The 22,814-nt window shown below is 41.0% G+C and overlaps 1 protein-coding gene and 1 long non-coding RNA gene across 4 annotated transcripts in view; one reads left to right on the top strand and one right to left on the bottom strand.

The window, feature by feature from the left end:
- The window catches only part of MBP (myelin basic protein), a 102,581-nt gene that overhangs the window by 63,673 nt on the left and 16,094 nt on the right, over window positions 1-22,814 (bottom strand). Inside the window, exon 2 of one of the 3 annotated variants that reach the window (XM_079983820.1) lies at window positions 11,943-12,015. The exons of the other annotated variants lie outside the window; for them this stretch is intronic. Coding sequence (XP_079839946.1) covers window positions 11,943-11,990 — 48 coding nt within the window. The 5' untranslated portion in view covers window positions 11,991-12,015. The remainder of the gene's footprint in view (window positions 1-11,942; window positions 12,016-22,814) is intronic. 3 annotated transcript variants of the gene reach the window in all.
- LOC307221049 lies at window positions 14,232-18,862 on the top strand. Its single transcript, XR_013841303.1, has 2 exons — window positions 14,232-14,427; window positions 18,710-18,862. It is a non-coding gene; the product is annotated as an uncharacterized lncRNA (long non-coding RNA).

The raw sequence follows: 22,814 nt of genomic DNA, 5'->3' as shown, positions 1-22,814 counted from the left end.
CACAGCCCATAGGCTTTGACATGAGTAAGTCTGGATCGAACCCAGAGTTCAGGCAAGTTGAAGGCGCAAGGTGTCTGAGACTTAGTAGGTCAAGGCCATGATTTAGGTGAGAGACTAAGAACAATTATGCTGCTCTGGTGCTTCCAAGAGAAGTGAAAGAGACAAATTAATTCATTACACTGCTTACACACTTCTGACTTGACATTAGTACAGCCATTAAGCAATTAGGCAGAGATAGTCGAGAATCCCAAGATGCGGATGTATAATACAGGAATGTCATAAATAAAAGCCACTTTCCTGAATGAAAGACTAATTTATTTCAACACTGATTTTTATGCCTAATCCTAACCCTTATCTATCATAGCCCTGAAGCTATAAACCTGTACATTCCAGAAGCAAGAATGTTTGAAATGCTGCAAGATCTAAACATCTGCTCTGAGTTTATTGCAGATTGCAAAGCAATAAAACCTATAATCTTAAGAAGTTAGCAGCAGAAAATGAAAAAACAACAACAATCCTCCTCTGTGTTGTGTTCACAGATGGTATTGAAGAGTGTTTCTGGGATGACATGGGAGCATTGATGATTTGAAATTAAACAATGCTAATAAACGAACCAGCCATGTAACCAGTGTTAGAAACTGAGATATGAAAGCCAGGAGCTAAATGGCACCTTAAACTTATGTTATGGGCACAACAATGGAGTGTCTAGGCACACTTTTTAATAACAAGAATACAAAGTTGAAAATGAATAACTGCAGCTAAAACATTATGTTCATTTTCCACATGGTCTAGTCTTTCCCCTGCTCACCTCCCCCTAATATTCTTAAGAGGGTCTCTTCTCCAGTCTTCAGAGAGTAGCTGGAAATGGGGAGGCAGAAAAACCTCCTCCTTTCCTTCCACTTTGCAATTTTAATATGAAATCTTAGGTGCAGTACTGCACCCAGAGCTCAGAAACTGCTCACCCTAATGAAATTCCCTGTCGCAAAATGTGCCTGGAACAACGGGAGTTTCAAACACTGCATTTAACATTCCCATCTTCTTCAATTTGTTTAGCTTTACTGATAAATTCTGTATTCAGGTGAGATTGCAGATATTGTATTATTGTGATACAGTAGATTGAGATTTGTTTGCATCTGGTAATCTGGCAATCACAAGAAGTTAACGATGGAAAGTTTGTATCCATATGAAATCAGAACCAGGTAACATCAGTAGAAATTAACTCAGACCAAAATTAAATTAAGTGCAACTGCATAAACCTGAAATTCTGGATTCTGCAGGGAGATCACAACATTCTCCTTTAGAAATGTGCCTGTATATTTAACAGATGTCAAAATAAAATGGGATTAAACAAATTGGAGCAAAATGATATAAAACCAGAATGAATAAAAGTAGGAACAAACTTAAAATTTTGACTCTCTCTGACAAGACTCAGCATTGTCTCAAAAAATTCCCCTTGTTGTAAATCACTACAGGAAAGGATGTTCATCCTTTGCTTAAATGTACCCAGTAATATTTAGAAGTCATCTGTTCATCAACTTGACTATTAGGCAGAGAGACAGGCTAAGGAGATGCCTTGACGTCCCCTCCTTCACTTAACCACAGCCATGAATGGCAGTGAAATATCTGAAAATAACTGAGATTGCTGGGGAGGTGTCTTCTTCTGTCCATACTCCAGTCTTTCAGCCAAGCTAAACTTTCTGGAAATGTGCTGAATGCACTATTAACATGACACTGACAGCTGGCACTAGGCTGAGTATGTCTTTACTGGGCTCTCAAAGGAGTCTAGGCCACAAATGTGAATATTGCAATCACAATGTACTTTTAGAATTCGCTGAAGAACAACACAGGCAGCCTCATAAAAGCCTGCAGAATATAAACTACCTGAAAGTGATGTTCAATGGACACTGCAAAATGGACACTGTGTTAAAAGTACCAGGGGGGGGGGGGAATAGAAGCTGGATAGATTTATAATGTGATCTCCTAAAGCCATCTATTACAAGTACACTACAGTTAATGCAATGGAGCGCTGATGAGGTATCTGTACCATAAGAGAGCAAACAAACACAAATAATAATAGTAATTAGGAAGCAGGGAAGGTTGGCTGGCAACTGGAGACACTGAGAGGCACCCACACACACGTGTTTTTCAGCAGTTGGCTAATGGTGTAAAGCGCTTTTGATTGTCCAGAGGAAATTATTATTACTACTATTTATTAAATTATACAAACTCTGCAGCTCTCAAGGAGGTTCACAAGATAAAATTACAATATACAAACCACAAAATCCATAGCAAAATTAACAACAAACCAATAACCCCCCACAATACATTTAAAGGGACATTGAGTGTTAAACAGCCCAAGGCCTGGTTGAAGAGGAACATTCAGCTACCGGCACTAATAGAACTACAGATATCACATGGACTGCTAAGTTTCTTTAAGGGGGGGGGGGGAACCAGCAAAGGTCTTCAGTGAATGCAGTATGAGACAAAGCTGGACTAATTCTAGGGGATGGCTCCTGGTTTGATTAAAAACTTCCATAGTAGGAAGGTGTTTGCCTTTCTTCACTGGACTGCCCACCTGTTCCATCTCACCTGCTGCAGGTGAGCTATGGTGCTTCACTGGCACAAGGGTCAACTTCAAGGCACTCTCATGAGTGTCAGATTTGAGGCCTGGATGTTAGTAATCACCACGCCTTGAGTGACCCAGCAGGTAAAAAGGGCATAATTCTGTCAAATTAATGTACAATTATATCCCAAAGGAAATTATTTCACAATGCTGGGGACATTTATTTCTTGAAACCACTATATAATTCATCTCAGGCTGTTAACTCATTTATATGCTGCAATTCATCATCCTTCTCCCTCGCCACCACATGCCTGGTGGAATTCTAAAGCACATCCTTTACCTCAATTCTGAACTAAGCTTTTATCTGCAGGTCAGTTCCATCCCTGTCATAAACTCATTATTTTCCACAGTCATCTCAGAGTAAAAAAAGGAAGCAACAAGGCTTCCCTTCTTTGCCGTGCTAACAAAGAAAAAAGCGATTGGTTCTCTACCTTTCTTATTCCAAGTATGAAGACGTTAGCATGTCAATTAAATTTCTAATTTATTTTTTTTCAAAATTACAGCAATTAATATATAATGGATGAAAGATTTCCTAACATTAAAAAAAAAAGATTTTTCTATTGCACCAGCAGCATGCACCCTGAAGTGAAATGTTTGTTCAACATGAACATAATTTCCTGATGCTATCCTTTTCTCATTTCAGCAGGGATGGGGAACCTGTGGCTCACCAGCTGTTGCTGAACGACACTACCCATTATCTTATTTAACATTATTTCAAAACCACTGATCATTTAAATAATCTCCAAGCAGTGCATAACATTATTATAAAATATACAATATAAAACCACCAATATAAAACCTGTAACATTAAAAGCAGCTTCAGAAAATACAAAGCTTCAACACAAATAACTGCGGAAGGCCTGAGCAAAAATATAAGTCTTATGGCTTCCAACAGATATTAAATAGCATAATTCCTGGTTATTGGTCATGGTGGCCAGGACTGATGAGAATCCAGCACCATCTGAATGGCTACACTTTCTTCATTCTTGCTTTACTATGTAAATATCTTCCTTAAAATGCTATAATCAAATCAAAGTAACTGATCAGCAAGTGTGTTACATTACAGAAGCTTATGGGCTTGTATCTAATACTGCACTAAGTAAGTGTTGCATCAATGGAAAGATTCCTGCAAGTGCCCCTACAAGTTTGCTACAAATCTGCTCTGGAGGGTAGGGGGGAAGCCCCAGAACAGACCAAGGGGGACATGGGGGAAGGAGAGAGGGGAAGCTGTGTTGCACAAGCAGGAATCCTTGCACTGACAGGGCGTTGACTCAGCATTTCCTTAGATACAAGCCATGACGTGCAAATCATAGGCGGATGCAACAATGCTAATGATTTATATAGATTTCCCTTAGATTTAAGAAAAAAACTAAAACCAGGTAGATGTGGCTAGCTAAATACTAAATCAGAAGCATTAACTGTTGCATTTTAGTGTTTTGTTTTGTTTATTTACAACAACAGTGGCATTTGCACAATATTTGGCTGACCTCAGAAAGTCTAGCAAGAAGAGAGCTTCATATCACATGAAATTTCCGTAGCAGCTTCAGATAAATATCTATGATTTCTAGCGAAGATGTGGAAATTGCAAGGAAATGACTCACCCAAATACCATAGCAGGGAGTGGCTTGTTGCCTTTCATTCCCAGGTGACAGCTGATTCATCTACAAATAGAAAGTCCTGTTCTGCTAGAAACAATCCATTATTTTTCACCCAAACATGGTGTGTCATATCTATACAGTTGTTGTTGTTTTCAAAAAAAGTTCTCTTGTACAGCTAGACTACAGGTTGAAACTTAAAAGAAACTTATCTCACACGTCTCATTTGGTCAAATGCAACTCCAGAAACTATCCTGGGAAATGAAAGGGGATGTTTAATGACATCTTGTGGTTAAAGGAAGGTATCAATTTTAATTGCAATTGGACATGCCAAAAACAGCCTGTCGTTCTAGTTACCCTTTCTTTCATAATGTAATAGACATACCAATGATCCATCAATCACGGGGGCCATGTTTTTAAGGCCGTTATAGCATTCCAGGATATTAATGTGCTATTTCTAGTAAACACAAATTATATTTGAAAACAACAAATTCCAGACAGCAGTAACAAGTACATGTGCTGACATGAGAACAGCAATACCAGAAAGAAGCCCAAGTTCATTTCCAGAACATACCCTACGGATAAGAAACATTTCAATCTTTTTTCAGCTGAGCATTATTTGGTGACAGAACCTATGGAGTAAGCTGTCTTGAAGTAAAATAGCGGATGGCAGCACAGTAAACACAACTGCTCCATCAAGATTAAGTTCTCCTTCTAACAAGGCAGGCAAAGAGGGGAATCTAAAGAGGCAAAACCGTAACAGTGGAAAGAAAAAAGATTCCACCTAAACATTAGGAAGAACTTCCTGACAGTAAGAGCTGTTCGACAGTGGAATTTGCTGCCAAGGAGTGTGGTGGAGTCTCCTTCTTTGGAGGTCTTTAAGCAGAGGCTTGACAACCATATGTCAGGAGTGCTCTGATGGTGTTTCCTGCTTGGCAGGGGGTTGGACTCGATGGCCCTTGTGGTCTCTTCCAACTCTATGATTCTATGATTCTATGAAAGAATTATGGAAATAAAGACCATCTCTAACTGAGCAAAGGAAGTAACTTGGAAACATACTGTGGAAATGTATCTGGCTAGGCATATAACCCCCTTGGGATTAGCTAGCAAAAAATTGCATTTTGATCATCAGTTGCTGTTTTTAAAAAAAAGGGGGGGGAGAAAGAAGAGAGATTGATCAATTGCTACAATTAACAAAGGCTCTGATTTAAGTAACTGGAAAATGCAGGAAGAAATTTGCTGAAAATGAAGGGTGTTATTTTTGGATTGTTGTAAATTTGCAATAATATCTGGAACATTATAACTAAGGATATCCTACACAATTTATTGTTGGGCAGAAACACAAAAAATATGAAAAATATATGAAAAGTGATTCTCTCTCTCTCTCTCTCTCTCTCTCTCTCTCACACACACACACAGAGAGACTTATCTTAATGAATTTGCTATGAACTATGAGTTCTCTCTCCAGTTAAAAGTTATCCTGATGATTTTATTTTCAGATAGAGTGGATCTGTATCACATCTCTGCCACTGGTGAGAGACAATGTTTATCAAATGAGAGAATGTGGACATGGCTTATCAAAATAGCAATTGTCTTCGGCTAATTACACCTACCTATGCCCTTCTATTCCATGAGGCGCCTAAGATTCACTTTCAAGATGTGACTCTGCTTTCAGCTATGGACAGCCCAAAAGTATCTGGGAAGCTCATGAGCATACTCTGTTTCTGATCAGGAAGACTCAGAGGAGTTCTGGTCACTCCAGCTCAATAAAAAAAGTAGATGCAGCAGAGAAGGCTATCTGTATAGCATGCCCACAACAAAAATAAAAATATATACATAGGTGTGCACATATGGGAAAAGGAGAGCAGAACAGGGAATTTGCTCATCTGCAAAAAAGACCTTTTGCTTCAATCAATGGTGTCAGAGCTGCCTCCAGGTCCCAGCTCACAGAGGACCAACGCTAGGCTGTAGTTATGTACAAAAGTCTTTATTGAGGTTCAGTTTCCATTTTAAAGCCGCAGCGCGCAGCTCTACGTCTCAACCCTAGACCGGCGAAGTCCCGTCTGAGTCTCCGCCCCTTCCACACCAGTTTAAGACTCTCGCCTTGCTCCACCTCTTCCTAAGTTCCTTTCTCCTCTGGGCCCTCCTGCCCGCTAGGGTTTCATCCTTCCTGGACTCCTCTGACGCTGACCCTGATGATTCTTCCCCCTCCTTCCGGCGGGCTTTAGGACCTGGTTCCCTATCCGGGCTACCTTCTGTGCCGCTCGCCTGTACATTTGAACTTGGCGCGCGCGCCCAGCCTGCAACTTTCCTCTTGACCGTTCCCTCGCTCTCCGATGGAGGCGTGGCCACCCCTGACTCCTCTTCTCTCGCTGGTGGTGAATATGTGGGCTCTGATACCTGGGACTCCTCCCCCCCACTACGCTCTGGTGGGGAAGCTGGTCCTGATTTCCAACTGCTGCTCTGGGAGTCCCCGCTGGCCCCTTGTTTCTGGGGTGTCCCCCTTGGGTCCCCCCTTGCCCTGCCCATCGGCGCCCCCTTCTGTGAATCTTCCGATTCGCTGGAGAGGCTCACGGAATCTATTGGGCTGCTGTCATCCTCTCCTACACTGCCCTCGGATTGCCCCCCCTCGCTCTCCATCACCTCTCCTCCCTGCGCTCCCGCTGAGTCCCTGACAAATGGTTTCATTTGTAAAACATAGTCTATGTTTCAGTTTGATCACTCTTTCAAAGCCAGTGGAAAACTCAGCCGTATTATGCCTCATTACTTAGGAATCCTGGTTTGCACTTTCCCAACATACTTCTTTTCTACCTCCTCAAATATCATCCATCACATTTGGCTCATTAGATCTTCTGGGCAATGGGACGGCAAATAAAACACATAGAAGTGTCAGTGATCTGTTTAATACTCAGCGTCTTGTCTATTACACAATAAGAATGAGAAGAACTTCTAGAAAATCTGTTTCACGGGAATTAAGCAAACTTAAAAGTAGAATATTTTCCAATTATACCTCACAGCTAGGCCTGTTTTCTCCTCCAGGCCAGGTGGAAATATTGGGGACTCTACAGAGTAGGAATAGCCCTAGTGCCCCCCCTATCATATCCCATCATCTCTGACCATTGTTCATGCTGGCTCAGGCTGTTGAAATTCAACAGCACCTGGAAGGCCCCAGACTCCCTCTCCTTGCTTTAGACTCCACTAGCTTCTATTGCCCTTCTCTTTGATCTTTTCTCCAGTTCTTTCTAGATTCTGATTCTGCATGTGTTACTGGAATACGATCACAGCAGGTCAGTCTTAATAACTAATGAGCTGAATTCTGCTTCCAGTTTAAATTGTTATATCAACCCAGAAATATGTGAGCAGATTCTTAAGAGATCCTTTGTCAGGTCTATTTATCATCAAAATAATGCGGGGAGTACCTCCATGTAACAAAGGCTCTCCAGGGAAGTGGTTATTCCAGATATGTTCCTCCCAAGAGGTACTTTAATCTTCCCTTGATTAATGACTTGCTGCTATAAAAGAAGCAGAAATGCTATTTGACTTGTATTGAACTGATGTCTCTGCAGGAATGGATAGATGCATTGGAAGCAGACACAGACTCTCCTGGTCTAAGAAATATTGCCATTAGAAATGGGTCATACAAAATTGCAGACCCACCGAGGCCCAGCTGAATGGCCAACAGTTCTTCAGACTAAAAGGCCATACACCACAGACTTAAAAGGGTGAAAAGCCGTAACTGATGCCACCTCAGACTCAGTGAACACATCATCACTCCCTCCCCACAACCCTTGCTTCTCACGTTCCTTCTATTTTCATCAGTGATGTTGCTTCTTTCCTCCCTCTCCTATCCAGGCTCGATAATCTTGGTGGGGGGAGGGGACAACAATTAAATTTCTCCTTCAGGTGATGCCAACTCTTCTTCTAGACTTCCTTGGTCTTAAACATGTGGCTGTTTCTCTGGGGAGGGCATGAATATGTTCATAACTGAAATTCTCATTCTTCAAGAGAATCATCTGTGAACCATAACCTCATATGTGAGCTCATAAACCAATCATAATCTTCCCTGCTATGGCACAGCAACAGTATCAATGGGGATTTTATTTTATTTTTTATTTCTTTACAAACATGGCGGCATAGGAAGATCCTGCTGGATCACACCAATGACCCATCTTCTCCAACATCATGTTCTCACAGTGGCAAACCAGATGCCTGTGGGAACCCCTCAAGCCAGGACCTAAGAGAAACAGCACCCTGACCACCTGCCTTTCCAAGCCACTAGCATTCAGAGGCATACTGCCTCTGACAGTGGAACATAGGCATCATGGCTAGTAGCCACTGGTAGCCTTTATATCTACGAATTTGTCTAATCTTCTTTTGAAGCCATCCAGGTTGGCAGCCACCACCGTCTCATTTGTGAACGCATTCCATCGTTTAGCTAGGTGCTGCATGAAGAAGTCCTTTCAGATCCTCCAGCATTCAGCTTCATTGGAAGTCCATAAGTTCTAGTCTTAAGGGAGAGGGAGAGAAACTTGTCTCTATCCAGGCATCATTTTATAAACTTCTATAATGTCACTTCTTACTTTTCTTACTGTTTAGGGAAGCTTTTAATGTTTGACGGACTATTGTATTTTAATATTTTGTTGGAAGCCGCCCAGAGTGGCTGGGAAAACCCAGCCAGATGGGCGGGATATAAATAATAAAATATTATTATTATTATTATTATTATTATTATTATTATTATTATTACTACTACTACTACTACTACTACTACACTATTATTTCTCTAATCTAAAAAGTGCCAAATAACACAACTTTTCCTCATAAGGGAGTTGCTCCTTCCCCTCGATCAGTTTGGCTGCCCTTTTTTGAACCTTTTCCAACTCCATAATATCCCCCTTTTTATGTGGAAAAACCAGAAATGTACACATCATCACTATTATTATTATTATTATTATTATTATTATTATTAGTATACTGCCCTATACCCACAGGTCTCAGGGTGGTTCACAGGATTAAAAATAAACATGCAGTTGCACCATAGATTTGTGTCATGGCATTAGGATATCAGCCATTTTATTTCACATAGAATAGCATTTGCCATTTTACCGCTCATTTACTCAGTGAATGGTCCTTTTGAAGTTCTTCACAATCCTTTTTTTGTTTGTTTTAACGACCCTGAACAACTCAGTATCACCAGAAAAAATGCTCACCTCCCAGCCCGCCCCTAACTCTCGATCTTTTATGCACAAGCTTAAAAGCACATAGTGGGGGTAATTACCTTCAGACAGAAATGGTGGGGGCGGGGGGGGGGAGGAATATAATTTGAAGAAAAAGAAGGTTATCGATAAGCCATGCTTTGGTTTCTGCAGGGCAGTTCATGCCATTTTTTAAATTTACAGTATAATCAGCCTGGATACAAACTGAAGTCTGCTGAATGTGGGAAAACAAAGCTTCCGCTCTCCCCATTACCTCTTCCACCCTGAAGACCAAAGCCACAAGAACACTGCCACTTCCTGCCTTGCAAAAACATCTCTTTCAGCTCCTGCCTTAATTATTTTAAGTACAGTGATCGAATGCTGCCTGATGGGAAGTCAACAACAACAAAACACACTGTATCTTAAACATTTGTACTTCAGAAACAAGACAATTTGAAGAGCGCTTTGCAAAAAGCAAAGAGAAAGGGGGCAAAATTTAATTGTCAATATTTCCCCTCTTTAAGGTAATTGTACCCCTGCTCTTCGTGGTTTTAATAGACTTTCTAAGCCTGATTCAAGAGTTCATGTAAAGAAAGGCTGAAAAGAAGCAGGTTGATGACACAAGAAGGGAATCATAAATGCAGCTGGGTTATTTTAAAGGAAGCTACAGTCCAGTTTGTCCATTGCTTCTTTTGTTGGCAGAGCTGGCTAATTAAGGGAAGGTGTTCAGCACACAGGTTTTATTCAAAACATCCACACTGGCTACATAATGCCTATACTGTATAGTACAAGGGAATTGTTTTCCTTTGAAGAGCTGTTGACCCACAGGTAAAGTCGAAGGGGAGGGTGTTGGCTGAGGCTGCATGGTTGTGAAATTGCATAGCGCTCTCTCTTTCTGTGCCACCCCATCCCTCCCTTCCTTCTCTCACATACACAAAATGGAAGAAGAAGCAATTCCTAGGGAGGTGGTCCATAGAGCAGGAGTGGGCCCACAGTGTCCAGAGAGCTGGAAAACACTGCAGGCCATATGCAATTTGTTTAAGGGTATTTAGGCTGAAGTCACCCAAGTGCACCTTAACTTCACTAAACCACCTGCCCAAGTAATAATATGAGTGTTTCAAATCATACAGCTGTAACAATTTCATATCCAACTCCCCCCCCTTTGCAGGTCAGGATGATTTTCCTTCTTTCTCACATATGGTGACTGAAGGTGGATGCTCAGCACTTATTGCTAAGAACCTGCCAGAACCCTTTTGAGTGAAGTGACAATGTGATTGCACCAAAGACAACAGATAGTAACTAAAAACACAGAGTGAAAGACAGACAGTCAGACAGACAGGTTTCTGCAGCTGCAGCTAAGGTAGGTGGGGTTGTTTGTGAAATCTCACTGGAAAGTTGTCCTGACTGCCACATGCAGCTAAAAAGAAGGAGAAATCCTATGTCAAAGTATTATTATTATTATTATTATTATTATTATTATTATTATTATTATTATTATTACCACCCCACCTATCTGGCTGGGTTTCCCCAACCACTCTGGGCAGCTTACGGTACTGTACATATAAAAACATAGTAAAAAAGCATAGTAGGTATGCCAGGAAAAGGTTCACAGAACGGTAACGTTAATTGAATGAAATCACGTTATATGTTAGAAGGAATTAATTCTGTGCCTCATCTACATGTTCAGCACTCTACTCTGGGTATTTCCTTCCCAATAAAGTATTACTTGGTTCTGAAAATTGACTCTGGAAAAACACAAAAACCAATACATGCTGCTTAAGATGTGTTTTAGGATATGTTGAAACACTAGCAAAACCAGTCACTGGCTCATATTTCAAGGGAAATGGCAAGAGAGAAATGAAACAGTTAAAATGAAACCAGCACATCTGAATCACTTTATTTGCAAACCTAAATATCAATGGTACAGCCAGCAGCATCTAATCACCACACAGAACCTCCCCTTCTTCAGCAGCAAAATTATCCAAGGACTTTTGTAAAGCTCCAAATCAAATATGCCATTAATTCCTCCCTCCACGCCTTTTGCTGTTTTCCTTAGCGGGGATAAATAGGAGACTCTTCCAAGTTTCCCAAAAGAATATATGTGCTTTGAGGGTGTGTGTGTGTCTATGTTGGCTTCTATTGGGAAAAGAGCAAAGACAACAAAAATTAAAAACTCAGTTTTGAATCCTCAGTGGATGAACCATGTGGGGAGATCTTCTTATACAGTATATGAGAAATAAAATCATGCAGCTTAGACGTCAAATTAAAAAACAAAAACATACTTTATATTGAGCAACGTTCCTAAACGCTGATCCAAAGAACACTCTGAGTTTATAGCTGTTATATGAGACACAGCCAAATCCTGCTGCTGCCCTGAAATGATGGGGACAAAATTGTACCTATCAAAATTTTCATCAACCATGAACTTGAGTAGCAATAAAAACTTCTGGGAAATGTAAGAAATTATCTCTAAATTATTTCAATTTGTTATCCAGTTAGCACTATGCTTGAAATCAGACTCTCTCTTACCTTTGCCTTCTCGGTACTCTGTTCCCGTTTTCCAACATGGTTCCCCATGGTGCTTCTCAAATTTCTTCCAGAACTACAGACAAAAACAGTAAAAAAAGTTACGTTATTCCAAAATCAGCCAGTCAACTATAGTCTCTTTAACTCTACGTATGCTAAGGAAGGGGTACCCAATGTTGTGCCCTCCAGATGCTGCTGAACTCCAATTCCCATTAGTCTGAACCAGCATGGCCAAATGTCAGGGATGATGGGAGTTGTAGTCCAACAACATATGCAGAGCACCACACTGACTACTTCTCACTACTGACCAGAGGGGCTGCAACCCTGTATCTAATCCTGTGTGGGGCTCACAATTTGTTTATGCCAGTTTTGTGGTTATCCATGTCCTCCTTTTTTTGGTGATGCAACCTGTGATTCTGCAGAATGCTGTTGGAATCATACTCCCATCAGCCTCAGCCAGCATGATCAATGATCAGGCATGGTAGGGGCAATATCCGGACTACAGGGTTCACTGTGTGGCAGGCTTAGCCCAATGTATAGAAAGTTCTTGATTGTTTTAAGCTGTTGTCACACTGACTCACTAGGGAGCCTGATCCTAAACAGCTGTAGGAGTGAATTGTTGTACATCAAATATTAAGTCTGTGCATGCTATCAAGCTACAAATTACCCGGAAGCATTAGTGAATTCTCCAAATCCAAGTCATCTTCAAAATCTGCCTGCTAAATGCTAGTGTGGTTGATTAATATAATTTACCCAGTAATAAGCCACACCACTTCTGGGAGTTGGCAGACAAGAAGAAATAAAGATCAATCAACGGCAGTTAACTCCCATTCTTTATAGTATACAGAAACACTATTAAAACATCAATACATTGAAAGCAAGTTGGCTGTGCACGAAGAATCGTGCCGGCTCTGCTGACATTTAACTACTTCCAGTAAGATTTTTAAAGGCTTTGCTCCCCACAGTGACCAAAAAAGAATGCTGATTCTCTGAAGTGGAACAGAAACCAGAGAGAATCCAGAGAAAAAAGTCAGTTGGCATGTCTTTCAGAGTGGGTGAGAGGGAAGCAGGGATAGAAAGGTATGCCACTTGGAGGGAGAATCCATTGAAATCACATGAGTAAAATTGACATGATTCTTGTACTGCCAACTTCTTTCAGATTAGTGATATTTTAATAGCACTTCTGTATGCTATAAGAGTGGGAGTTAACCGCTCTTTATTGATCCTTATTTCATATTTTCTGCCAACTTCTAGAAGAGATTTCCCCCACCACCAATTTGTCCAATTTGAGCAACAGCATTTAGGTTTTGGTACAGCTTAGTAGTCAACTGTGTGAGCCCAGAAGATTCTGGTTCACATCTCAGGTAACCAGTTGGCCTTCAACAAGCTAAACTACCTGAACTAGTGTGGTGTAGTGGTTAGAGTGTCATACCAGGACCTGGGAGACCAGGGTCCAATTCCCCCCTCAGTCATGAATCTTACTGGGTGACCATGGGCCAGTCATTGCCTCTCAGCCTAACCCACCTCATAGGGTTGCTTGTAGGGATTAAATGAGGAAGGGGAGAACCACCTTGAGCTCCTTGGAGAATAAAGCGGGATGTAAATGCAATTAAAAATACAGTGGTACCTCTGGTTATGTACTTAATTTGTTCCAGAGGTCCGTTCTTAATCTGAAACTATTCTTAACCTGAAGCACCACTTTAGCTAATGGGGCTCCTGCTGCTGTCGTGCCGCTGCTGTGCGATTACTGTTCTCATCCTGAAGCAAAGTTCTTAACCTGAGGTACTATTTCTGGGTTAGCGGAGTCTGTAACCTGAAGCATATGTAACCCGAGGTACCACTGTAATATAAACCCACCTTGATTTATATGAGAATAATTATATTGGCCTTCCTTAATACTGCCTCTGGATTAATGGTTACTGAGATCATGTCAATCAGTGGTAGCTGACATAGTGCACTTTAGATGCTGTACGACTGCAAACACTCATCATTTCTGAACATTGGTTGGCCATTGTGGCTGGCTTTTCCCAAGAAATGTATTCCACTTCATGACATTAACTGCAGGGGCGCTCACTTCTCCAAATAATTGAGGGGGCCAGATGCGACGCCAAAGGAAATAATTTTTTTAGTGGTGTTACTCATTTGCCCTGCTGTACACATGCTGTACATATGTACATATGCTGTACATATGTTGGCATGCTCTGGTCCATGGGGTCAAAAAGAGTCAGATACAACTAATTGACTAAACAACAACAACATATGCCTGTTTTTCCTGACAGTTTACGAAAGAAGAATGAGTGTTGCTGTACACAGGTATAAACAGAAGAGACGAGAAGGATATTTCTGAAGTATGTTCCCGCTTGGCCTGTTTGAAACCAGTTTGACCAGCCTGGAGGTGCTCAGTTCATTGCACAAGACAGCTGTAGCCACAGGAATGGTGGCAGACCCTACCATGAAGCTAGCATGAAAGAAACATCTTTCCCAAAAAGTATTTATTAAACTTATTAATCGCTTGTCACCTGACAATATGTCACCATATGTGTACGTGGTTGCGTGTTTGTGTGTGTGATATACAGTGGTACCTTGGTTCTCAAACGCCTTGGTACTCAAACAACTTGGAACCCAAACACTGCAAACACAGAAGTAAGTGTTCCGGTTTGCAAACTTTTATTGGAAGCCGAACGTTCTCCATTTTGAGTCTTATGCTTCCGATTTGAGTGCCACACTTCCATTTTGAGTGTTACACTGAGGTCTGTCTGTTTTTGCTATTTATTTTGCGTTTTTGTTTTTGTAGCTCTTTTTGTTTTGTTTTTGTGACTGTGTGGAACCCAGTTCAGCTACTGATTGATTGACTGTGTGACTGCAGTACATTGTTTACTGCTTTCATTTTCATTTTCAATGGTCTCATTAGATAGTGAAATTCATGTTAAATTGCTGTTTTAGAGGTTGTTTTTAAAAGTCTGGAACGGATTAATCCACTTTGTATTACTTTCTATGGGAAACCGCACCTTGGTTTTGGAATGCTTTGGTTTTGGAAAGGACTTCAGGAATGGATTAAGTTTGAGAACCAAAGTACCACTGTTCATAATACCATAAGGGAAGGGGGATAGGAGTATGTGTCATATAATACATCAATATGTCATCTAACATAACATTTATGAGAGAGAGAAAACAATGCACCCACCACATAGATAATAACAAGCAACATTAGCTTAAGTATGCAATATATTTCATACTCCTAAGGAGTAGCTGAGTTACTCTGTTGCAGATGACAACAACTCTAAAGGTTGGTTCAAACAGCTGCATGCTCCTCAGATCAGATGAATTTGCCACTTTTGAGACCTCATAGCTGACTATGAGATGACTCCACTGAAAAGGACTGCGATTGAGGTGACATGAGTCGATATGAAAGTTTGATTGATGGTTTTTGATCTTGAATGCCCACTCACACATGGACCTGCAAGGCACCACTTGGTGTTGTAGCCACCATGTGATAAATATACATCTGTCAACCAGAGAAAAGAGTTTTATGAAGCTCTAAAAATCAAATTATTCCAGTGTGCCCTTCAAAGCAGGGCCATGCTGAAATCCATTACGAAAAAATGAAACGTACTTACTGTTTTATTGCAGCATGAGCATGCAGCACTGAATTAGCGAACATATATCATTAGCATTTATGGTTTTTTGTTGTTGTTAATCCAACAAATATAATCAGGTTGTTCTCCACACACTTTGCAGATGTTCCAGCTGTCACTTCAAATGGATGTCTTTACTAACACTTTCCAAACCACAAATAATTCAAATAATTCATACGATACTTTTAGAGAAGCATCTCTCATGTTTCCCAGACAGTTTTGAAAATATCTACAGAACAAATTACAGAGCAAAACTGAGAAAGTTATATATTCCTATTACAGCATGACCATTCTTTCCTTTAGCATGTGCTAACTGGAAAGTCACTGTCCTTCAGTCTAAGCTATCATACTAGCTTGTTAAAAATTGATGGCTGCACTCAGGGTTGTTATTAAGCCAATACAGTGGAACCTTGTGTTATGGACGGGATCTGTTCCAGAGGCCCATCCGTAACATGGAACTGATGCAAGCAAAGTGCTGCATCTGCGCATGCGCGTTGCACAATTTAGTGCTTCTGTACATGCACGAACGGCGAAACCCAGAAGTAACCCATTCCAGTACTTCCAGGTTGCTGCGGGATGCAACACGAAAACACGTAACCTGAAGTGAATGCAACATGAGGTATGACTGTAATGTACTCTGTTTACCTGGGAACACTGGTAGAGGAAGAGGAGTGGGGGGGGAGCGTGCCGCCCCCGGCAGTGCGATAACAGCAGGGTGCCATTGCAACTGCTCCCTCGCCCGCAATGGCAGCCATGCCCCTGCAGGTGGTGCGCCCTGCCCCTAGGAAGCACGCCAGCTCCGCCCCCACCTGCTGTCTGTCCCCCGGTGCCAGAGCATGAAGCTCTGCCACTGCCTGGGAAGAAGCCCAACTGAACTCAGTGGAACTTTCCTCTAAGTAAACATGCATAGGATTGCTACATAAATTGTCACCCTTCAGCTCCCTAGGATTTGGCAGTCAGAGTTTATAAGAGCTAGATTTCAACAAGGAACATTTGATTTCAAAGCCCCATTCAGCCATGAAGCAAATGCAATAGATTTAACAAAATAAAAAAATTCCTTCCAGTAGCACCTTAAAGACCAACTAAGTTAGTTCTTGGTATGAGCTTTCGTGTGCATGCACACTTCTTCAGATGTGCATGCACACTTCTTCAGATGTTCTTCTTCACACTTCTTCAGTATCTGAAGAAGTGTGCATGCACACGAAAGCTCATACCAAGAACTAACTTAGTTGGTCTTTAAGGTGCTACTGGAAGGAATTTTTTTATTTTGTTTTGACTATGGCAGACCAACATGGCTACCTATCTGTAACTGGAATAGACTTAGACAGGTTCCCCCAGTCTATTCTTATATTGCAGAATTATTGCAAGGATCAACTGGACAACCCCATGTATGCCACTTCGAAGGAAAGCCCAGGTGTAAACACAATTATTTAATAAATAGCACTAAATTTACAAAATTAAAGGATACTGTACTTTCAAACAAAATACTAATTAGTACAGTGATGCCCACCCACTGTAAACAGAACAAAATTATGATACAGAAACCTTCCCAACAGATTTTTTTTAATGGAGAGATTTAACTAAGTTGCACTGCAAAGGCAGAGTAAACCTTAGTGATTTATAGACCATCCAGTAATGAAATGGAAGCCAACACAGATTACCCAAAACTGGAGCAATATGCTCCACAAAGCAGGATCTGGAGCTTTTACACCAGATGTAAAATCCCACTAAGACTACACTACTGTAACCCAATTTGGGCCTAAATGTTGCCAAGTACTTGCTAATTTAACACGGCACTAATTAAAAGAAGTATTTCTGAAGCCATCCTTCACAATCCTAATGTTTAATCTGAAGAACTGATATAGTTTCTCTTCTCACTGTATCCAATTATTTTTGTTGTTCATAAGATCTATGAAACTTGAAATTCATTGAGATTTTTGATGAACAAAAGGAAGTCCTTCTTTGTGCAGTGCTTAGTTAACAGAATTTGCCGCCGTAGGGTGTGGCCACAGCCACCTAATATTAAATGGTTGTTAGAAAAAAAAATGTGGATGATAAGACCATTGATGGCTGCTAGTCATGATGGCTATATGCTACATTCAGGTTCAGAGATTATATGCGGGTGGGGCATTTTTAATGCATTTCCTCTTGGTTTAAATGTTTCTATGTGAGGTTATTGTTGTTTTTAATCCGCTTGTTGCAAGTTGCTTTGGGTTGCCCTAGGCATGATAAAATGACTAACAAATTAAAAAATAAATGTTTTTTTGTGTATGCAGGGCCATCTTACCCATATGCGCTAGGGGTGCGGGGCACCCAGGCACTGGGCTCTTAGGGGCACCAGGCCGAGTGCCCGGGGCCCGAGTGTTGAGTCTGGGGAAGAGCCCACCCATTGGTTGGAGCGCCGCGGTGGGCTCTTCTGCTGCAGGCGGATCTGCGCTGTGACTTCGGGGGCCACTGAGCCAGCGAGACGCTGAGGTGGCCGGCAGGCTCTGCCCTCCTGTGTGCCTGGGACAGGGCAATCTGGGGGTGGGGATCTTTGTACCCCAGCACCGCATATGCTTAAGACAGCCCTGTGTGTGTTTGATCCTGAAGCACTTTCTTAAGTGCTTAGTTTGCTCTTTATGACTAAGGCTGCAATTCTATGCACCCTTAGCTGGAAGTAAGTCTCACCGGATTCAATGGAACTCAAAGTCTCAGCAGACAAGTATAGGATTAGCACGGTACAATGCAATTCCAGCCTAGAACCATCCCCATATCTGGGGATGCAAAGATGCGCTTTCATTATTGGATTTTTTTCATTCTTGTCTTGGAAAATATCCAGTCTTTAATTACTTGTTATAAACACTGTCCATTCATCAATTAGCCAAGTCTATCTTTATTAGTTACTCATCTATGATTAAAATGTTTTTTAAAGTTGTTTTCTCATAGTGCTATTACATGGCAGCATATGATATTTATCATGGAATAATAATTACATGGAATGGTATTTTATAATTGGCTTTTACAAAAAAAAGAAGAAGAAGAAGTGTCAGTAGAACTAACCACACGAGTTCCTGTTTGCCGCATTGCATGAAAACATTTAATTGCTTGGTGTCTATGCAAAGTCACACCTCCTTGGTGCACTTCCTTTTTCAGAGTGTGATTCAGACAAACCACTTCATTCCATCTGCCTGATGCTAAAATCACGTGGAACAAGATGTTTTGATGGAAGCCTTTGAATTACAAAATGTAGATCTTTCTCAAATGTGCATTTAACCTATGAATATATAAAGCCTCTGAGGAAAAGTGTGAAGAGTCTCCTGTATTAATTAAGCGAAGCTGAAAACATATTTTGTTGTTGTTATGTAGCTGCAAATTTTTAGCCTGTGCTGCCAAAAGGACTGAAGTCTGGTAATGATCAAATGACAAAGATAAAATAGGTGTCTAATATATAAAGTCCGCTGACACTTAATGGATTTAGTTTTGGCTCTAGAGAGCCTGTCCAAATAAAGAGGCCTTAAATGCTGCTGAAAGACAGAAGGCTACAGCTGGAAGGGGCTTCAGTAGTTATTGAGCTGAATCCCAATCCATTGCAGGAAATCTGCTGCTATAACATCCCTGATAAAAGACATGTGAGAATGGGGAAGAGTTCTATTTTGAAGGACAGTCAGTGGGAACAGGTGTCGGGGCTTGGCACACAGGTTGCATCTGAACTGATAGAAGCATGGAAGGATGCAGTCTTCAAATTATTAAGTAACCATTACAGCCCCAGTGTAGAGCTCCATATGTGCTTTAAGCATGCACATGATGGGCTAAGTATATTGAAGTTTATGGTGAAACAGCAGCTTAGGCACAGAGGGTTGGAGAAGTCTCTTAAGAGAGTGTCCTCATTCACTTCAGTCAAGCTTACAGCTCCATAATTTTTAAAGCTCTTCTCTGTAGCAGCGAAGATCCATGTAGACAGCAGAGCTTTTACACCTGCAAGGAACTGTAATGCTAGGACACATAAAGAGTAAGAGATTGGATCATTTTTTAATCTAGAACTGGCCTGTGCAAGATCACTTTTCCAGCTGCTGTTACTGCTGTTATAAAGCATCAATGAATCTCCAGATTCAGGGAGCAGCTATAAGACTGGGAAACCAAAATCAATTAAGTAGCCTTCAGATCCTTTCCGTGTGTGTGTGTGTGTGTGTGTGTGTGTGTGTCTGTCATCTTGATTTCTAGTTAGGTTTGTAGTGACAGGGAAGATTATGAACAATAAAATGGATGCATTTCTTCCAAGTGCACATTTGTATGAATACTGATTTTGAAACAGGAATGGGAAATATTCCACAAAACTCTTGCCACATCCCCATTTTGAACAAAACTGCTCGGCAAACTGTTCTGTACACAGTTATTTTTAGAAAAGCGAGAAAGGGCACATAATTTGGAAAGAGTACATAATTTTAAGACGTTATCTCTATTAAATACTTTCACAAGAACAGCAGGGATCCAGATATCAGCGATAGCTGTAGACAGAAATTGTTGTTATAATGGTTTTTTTTTGCACAATCTTCTTTGCAAGCTTATATTTTTGCTTTAAAAAATAGCTGGTTGGAGTCTAGACAGCTCCTTCAGACATGCATTAGGGCTCATTTTCTATTTGAGCTTTTCCTTTGAAAATCAGTTTGCCTTCACAGAATAGTTCTGCGCTGTGGCATCAGGAAATAGGGTTTTCCAATAAGGAAGGGGAACTATTTTGGGGGTTGTGTTTAGAATAATATGACGTTTCACCCTGACTCTCAAGAAAGCATGCATGGGAATAGTTAAGATTACTGGGATTCTGAATGAGCTGAAGTGCTTTCTCAGCATGACTGCTGTAATTCTGTTATTTAATTTCAAATTTACTTGAGGGGAGGGAAATATTAATTTATTCCAACAAATTTACTAATTTACACTGGGAAATATTGCAAAATGTGGTACCAGTTGCAAGGGTTTATGTTCAAACAATAAAGGCAGATAGGGTGTCATAAACATTTAGGACCAGGATATTACTCTGAGCCGACGACAGCAGAGAGAAAAAGTAACATTAAAATGACATTTAAAAAAAAAAAAAAGGATTTCAAAACAGTCCATTGGCCTATACCCAAGCTTATTTTCTTAAAAACAGCTCCTGGGCACCAAATGATAAATATTTGATTCTCAGCAGCAGGGAGTCTGCAAATGAGTAAAACAAATTAAGCAAGCAATTGAGCTGAAGAAAATAGGTCATTATTATCCCCATGAATCTGAGGAACATGCCTTTAAGATGCCTAATACTGCTGTACCCAAGGACAGCAGATCTGCACCTGACCCAAACGGCATGTGTTGACACAAAAACATGTGCTCAGCGGAGTGTGTGACCTTATGCAATCTGTAACTAGAATACAAAAAGCAGCCATGTGAAGATTATGCATTCTGGTTTTGTTTTTTTTAAGCACAACATGTCAAGGCTGACGTTAAGCCAGAGCTCTTGAGGATCACTCCGTGTATGCCAGCTGGCACAACTAGTCCACATTGTTCCCCATCTGGATCCTGCAATTTCCTGCCACAGCCTCTCCTGCTGTCCATTTGCCACTTTCTGTAATTTACGAAGGCTGGCGCAGCTTTCCTCTTGACTATTTCAGGAACAGTGAGTGGGATTAAGGGCTCAGAAGCAGATTTGTTTATCTTTTCAGGGTGAGTTGGGCTCGGTTTTGTGAATACGTTTTTTTAATTAAAAACAGGTTTCTCGGTCACTTATTCCTCAGCATACTCCACCTCACAGGGCTGCTGAGAGGATAAAAGGAATGTTCATAAGATCCTGAAAAAAAGAGGTGTAAGCACATTGCAATCAATTGACCAATTACAAGGCCTGCTGGAACAGCCAATGTCTCATTAGTCCAGCATCCTGTTTTCACAGTGGCCAACCAGGTGCCTATGGGAACCATGGAAGCAGGACATGAGTGCAACAGCACTAGCTCTTGTCGGAACAGCTTCCATAGTTGACCTGTGAACTGTGCAAAGAAGTACCGTATTTTTCGCTCTATAACACGCACCAGACCATAACACGCATGTAGTTTTTAGAGGCGGAAAATAAGAAAAAAAATATTCTAAACGAAATAGTGGATATATTATTTTTGTGGTTCATGCTGTGGCCACAGACATGTGATCTGACAGTGAGTTTGGAGTAGCCCAATGCAAAAATCCTGAGGATCCATGTGGATCCATGCTTTGTAACCACGGAGGAGGGAACGAAGGGGAACCATGGATCCTCTGCTCACGACTGCAGCAGATCCCCCCTGCCACCCGCAGGCATTCACTCCATAACACGCACAGACATTTCCCCTTACTTTCTAGGAGGAAAAAAGTGAGTGTTATGGTGCAAAAAATACGGTACTTTCTTCTTTCCTAGAAATATCTTCTTTTTCCCTTACTGAAATCTAAGCCCTAGAATCGTAAAAGAGGAACGTGAGCAAGAGGCAATCCTACCACGCTTGCTCAATCATCCTATACAAAGCTCACAACAATGTGCCACAAATACACCGTAAAATGAGTTTTCTGAGCAAAGAGCTGCAGCTGGCTCAAGCGAGTGAGCCAAGCCCAGTTGGCTGCAGGCAAAAAATAAAACAAAATAAAATCCCATTGTTTGCAGATAATTTGACCTGGGTGGGTGTAATTTATTTTGAAGCATGAGATGCTTATATTTCTACATGTCTCTGTCCCAAGATAAAATGGTGTAGCATGTAGTTTGGGCTGGATAATTCCTATGGGGAATAGACAATTCCTTCAAGAATCAGCTGAAGCCACACAGAAACTCAGGCCCCATCTTCACTATACATTTAAAGCAGTATCATACCACTTTAAACAGTTGTTGCTTCCCCCAACAAATCCTGGGAGCTGTAGTTCGTTAATGGTGATGAGAGTTATTAGAAGACTCCTATTTCCCTGCCCAGAACTGCTCAGAGTGTTTTAACAGTCAATCCCTTGTCCCAGTGAACTCTGGGAATAGTAATTCTGAGAAGGAAGTCATGGCTGTATGGAATGGTATGATACTGCTTTAAATGTATCATACAGATGGGGCCTCTAAAGAACAAAGTTATCTAGTAAAAAACTAGCAGCAGCTTTTCAGAAAGAAAGAAAGAAAGAAAGGAAGGAAGGAAGGAAGGAAGGAAGGAAGGAAGGAAGGAAGGAAGGTCACAAAGACAGGGAATGAAAACACAAAGGGCCTGCAGAACTGTGGACAGCTCCTAAGAAACAAACA

Source organism: Podarcis cretensis (genome assembly GCF_951804945.1).
Source record: "Podarcis cretensis genome assembly, chromosome: 7".
Classification (NCBI taxonomy): Eukaryota; Metazoa; Chordata; class Lepidosauria; order Squamata; family Lacertidae; genus Podarcis; species Podarcis cretensis.
This window is presented reverse-complemented; position numbering and strand designations above follow the sequence as displayed.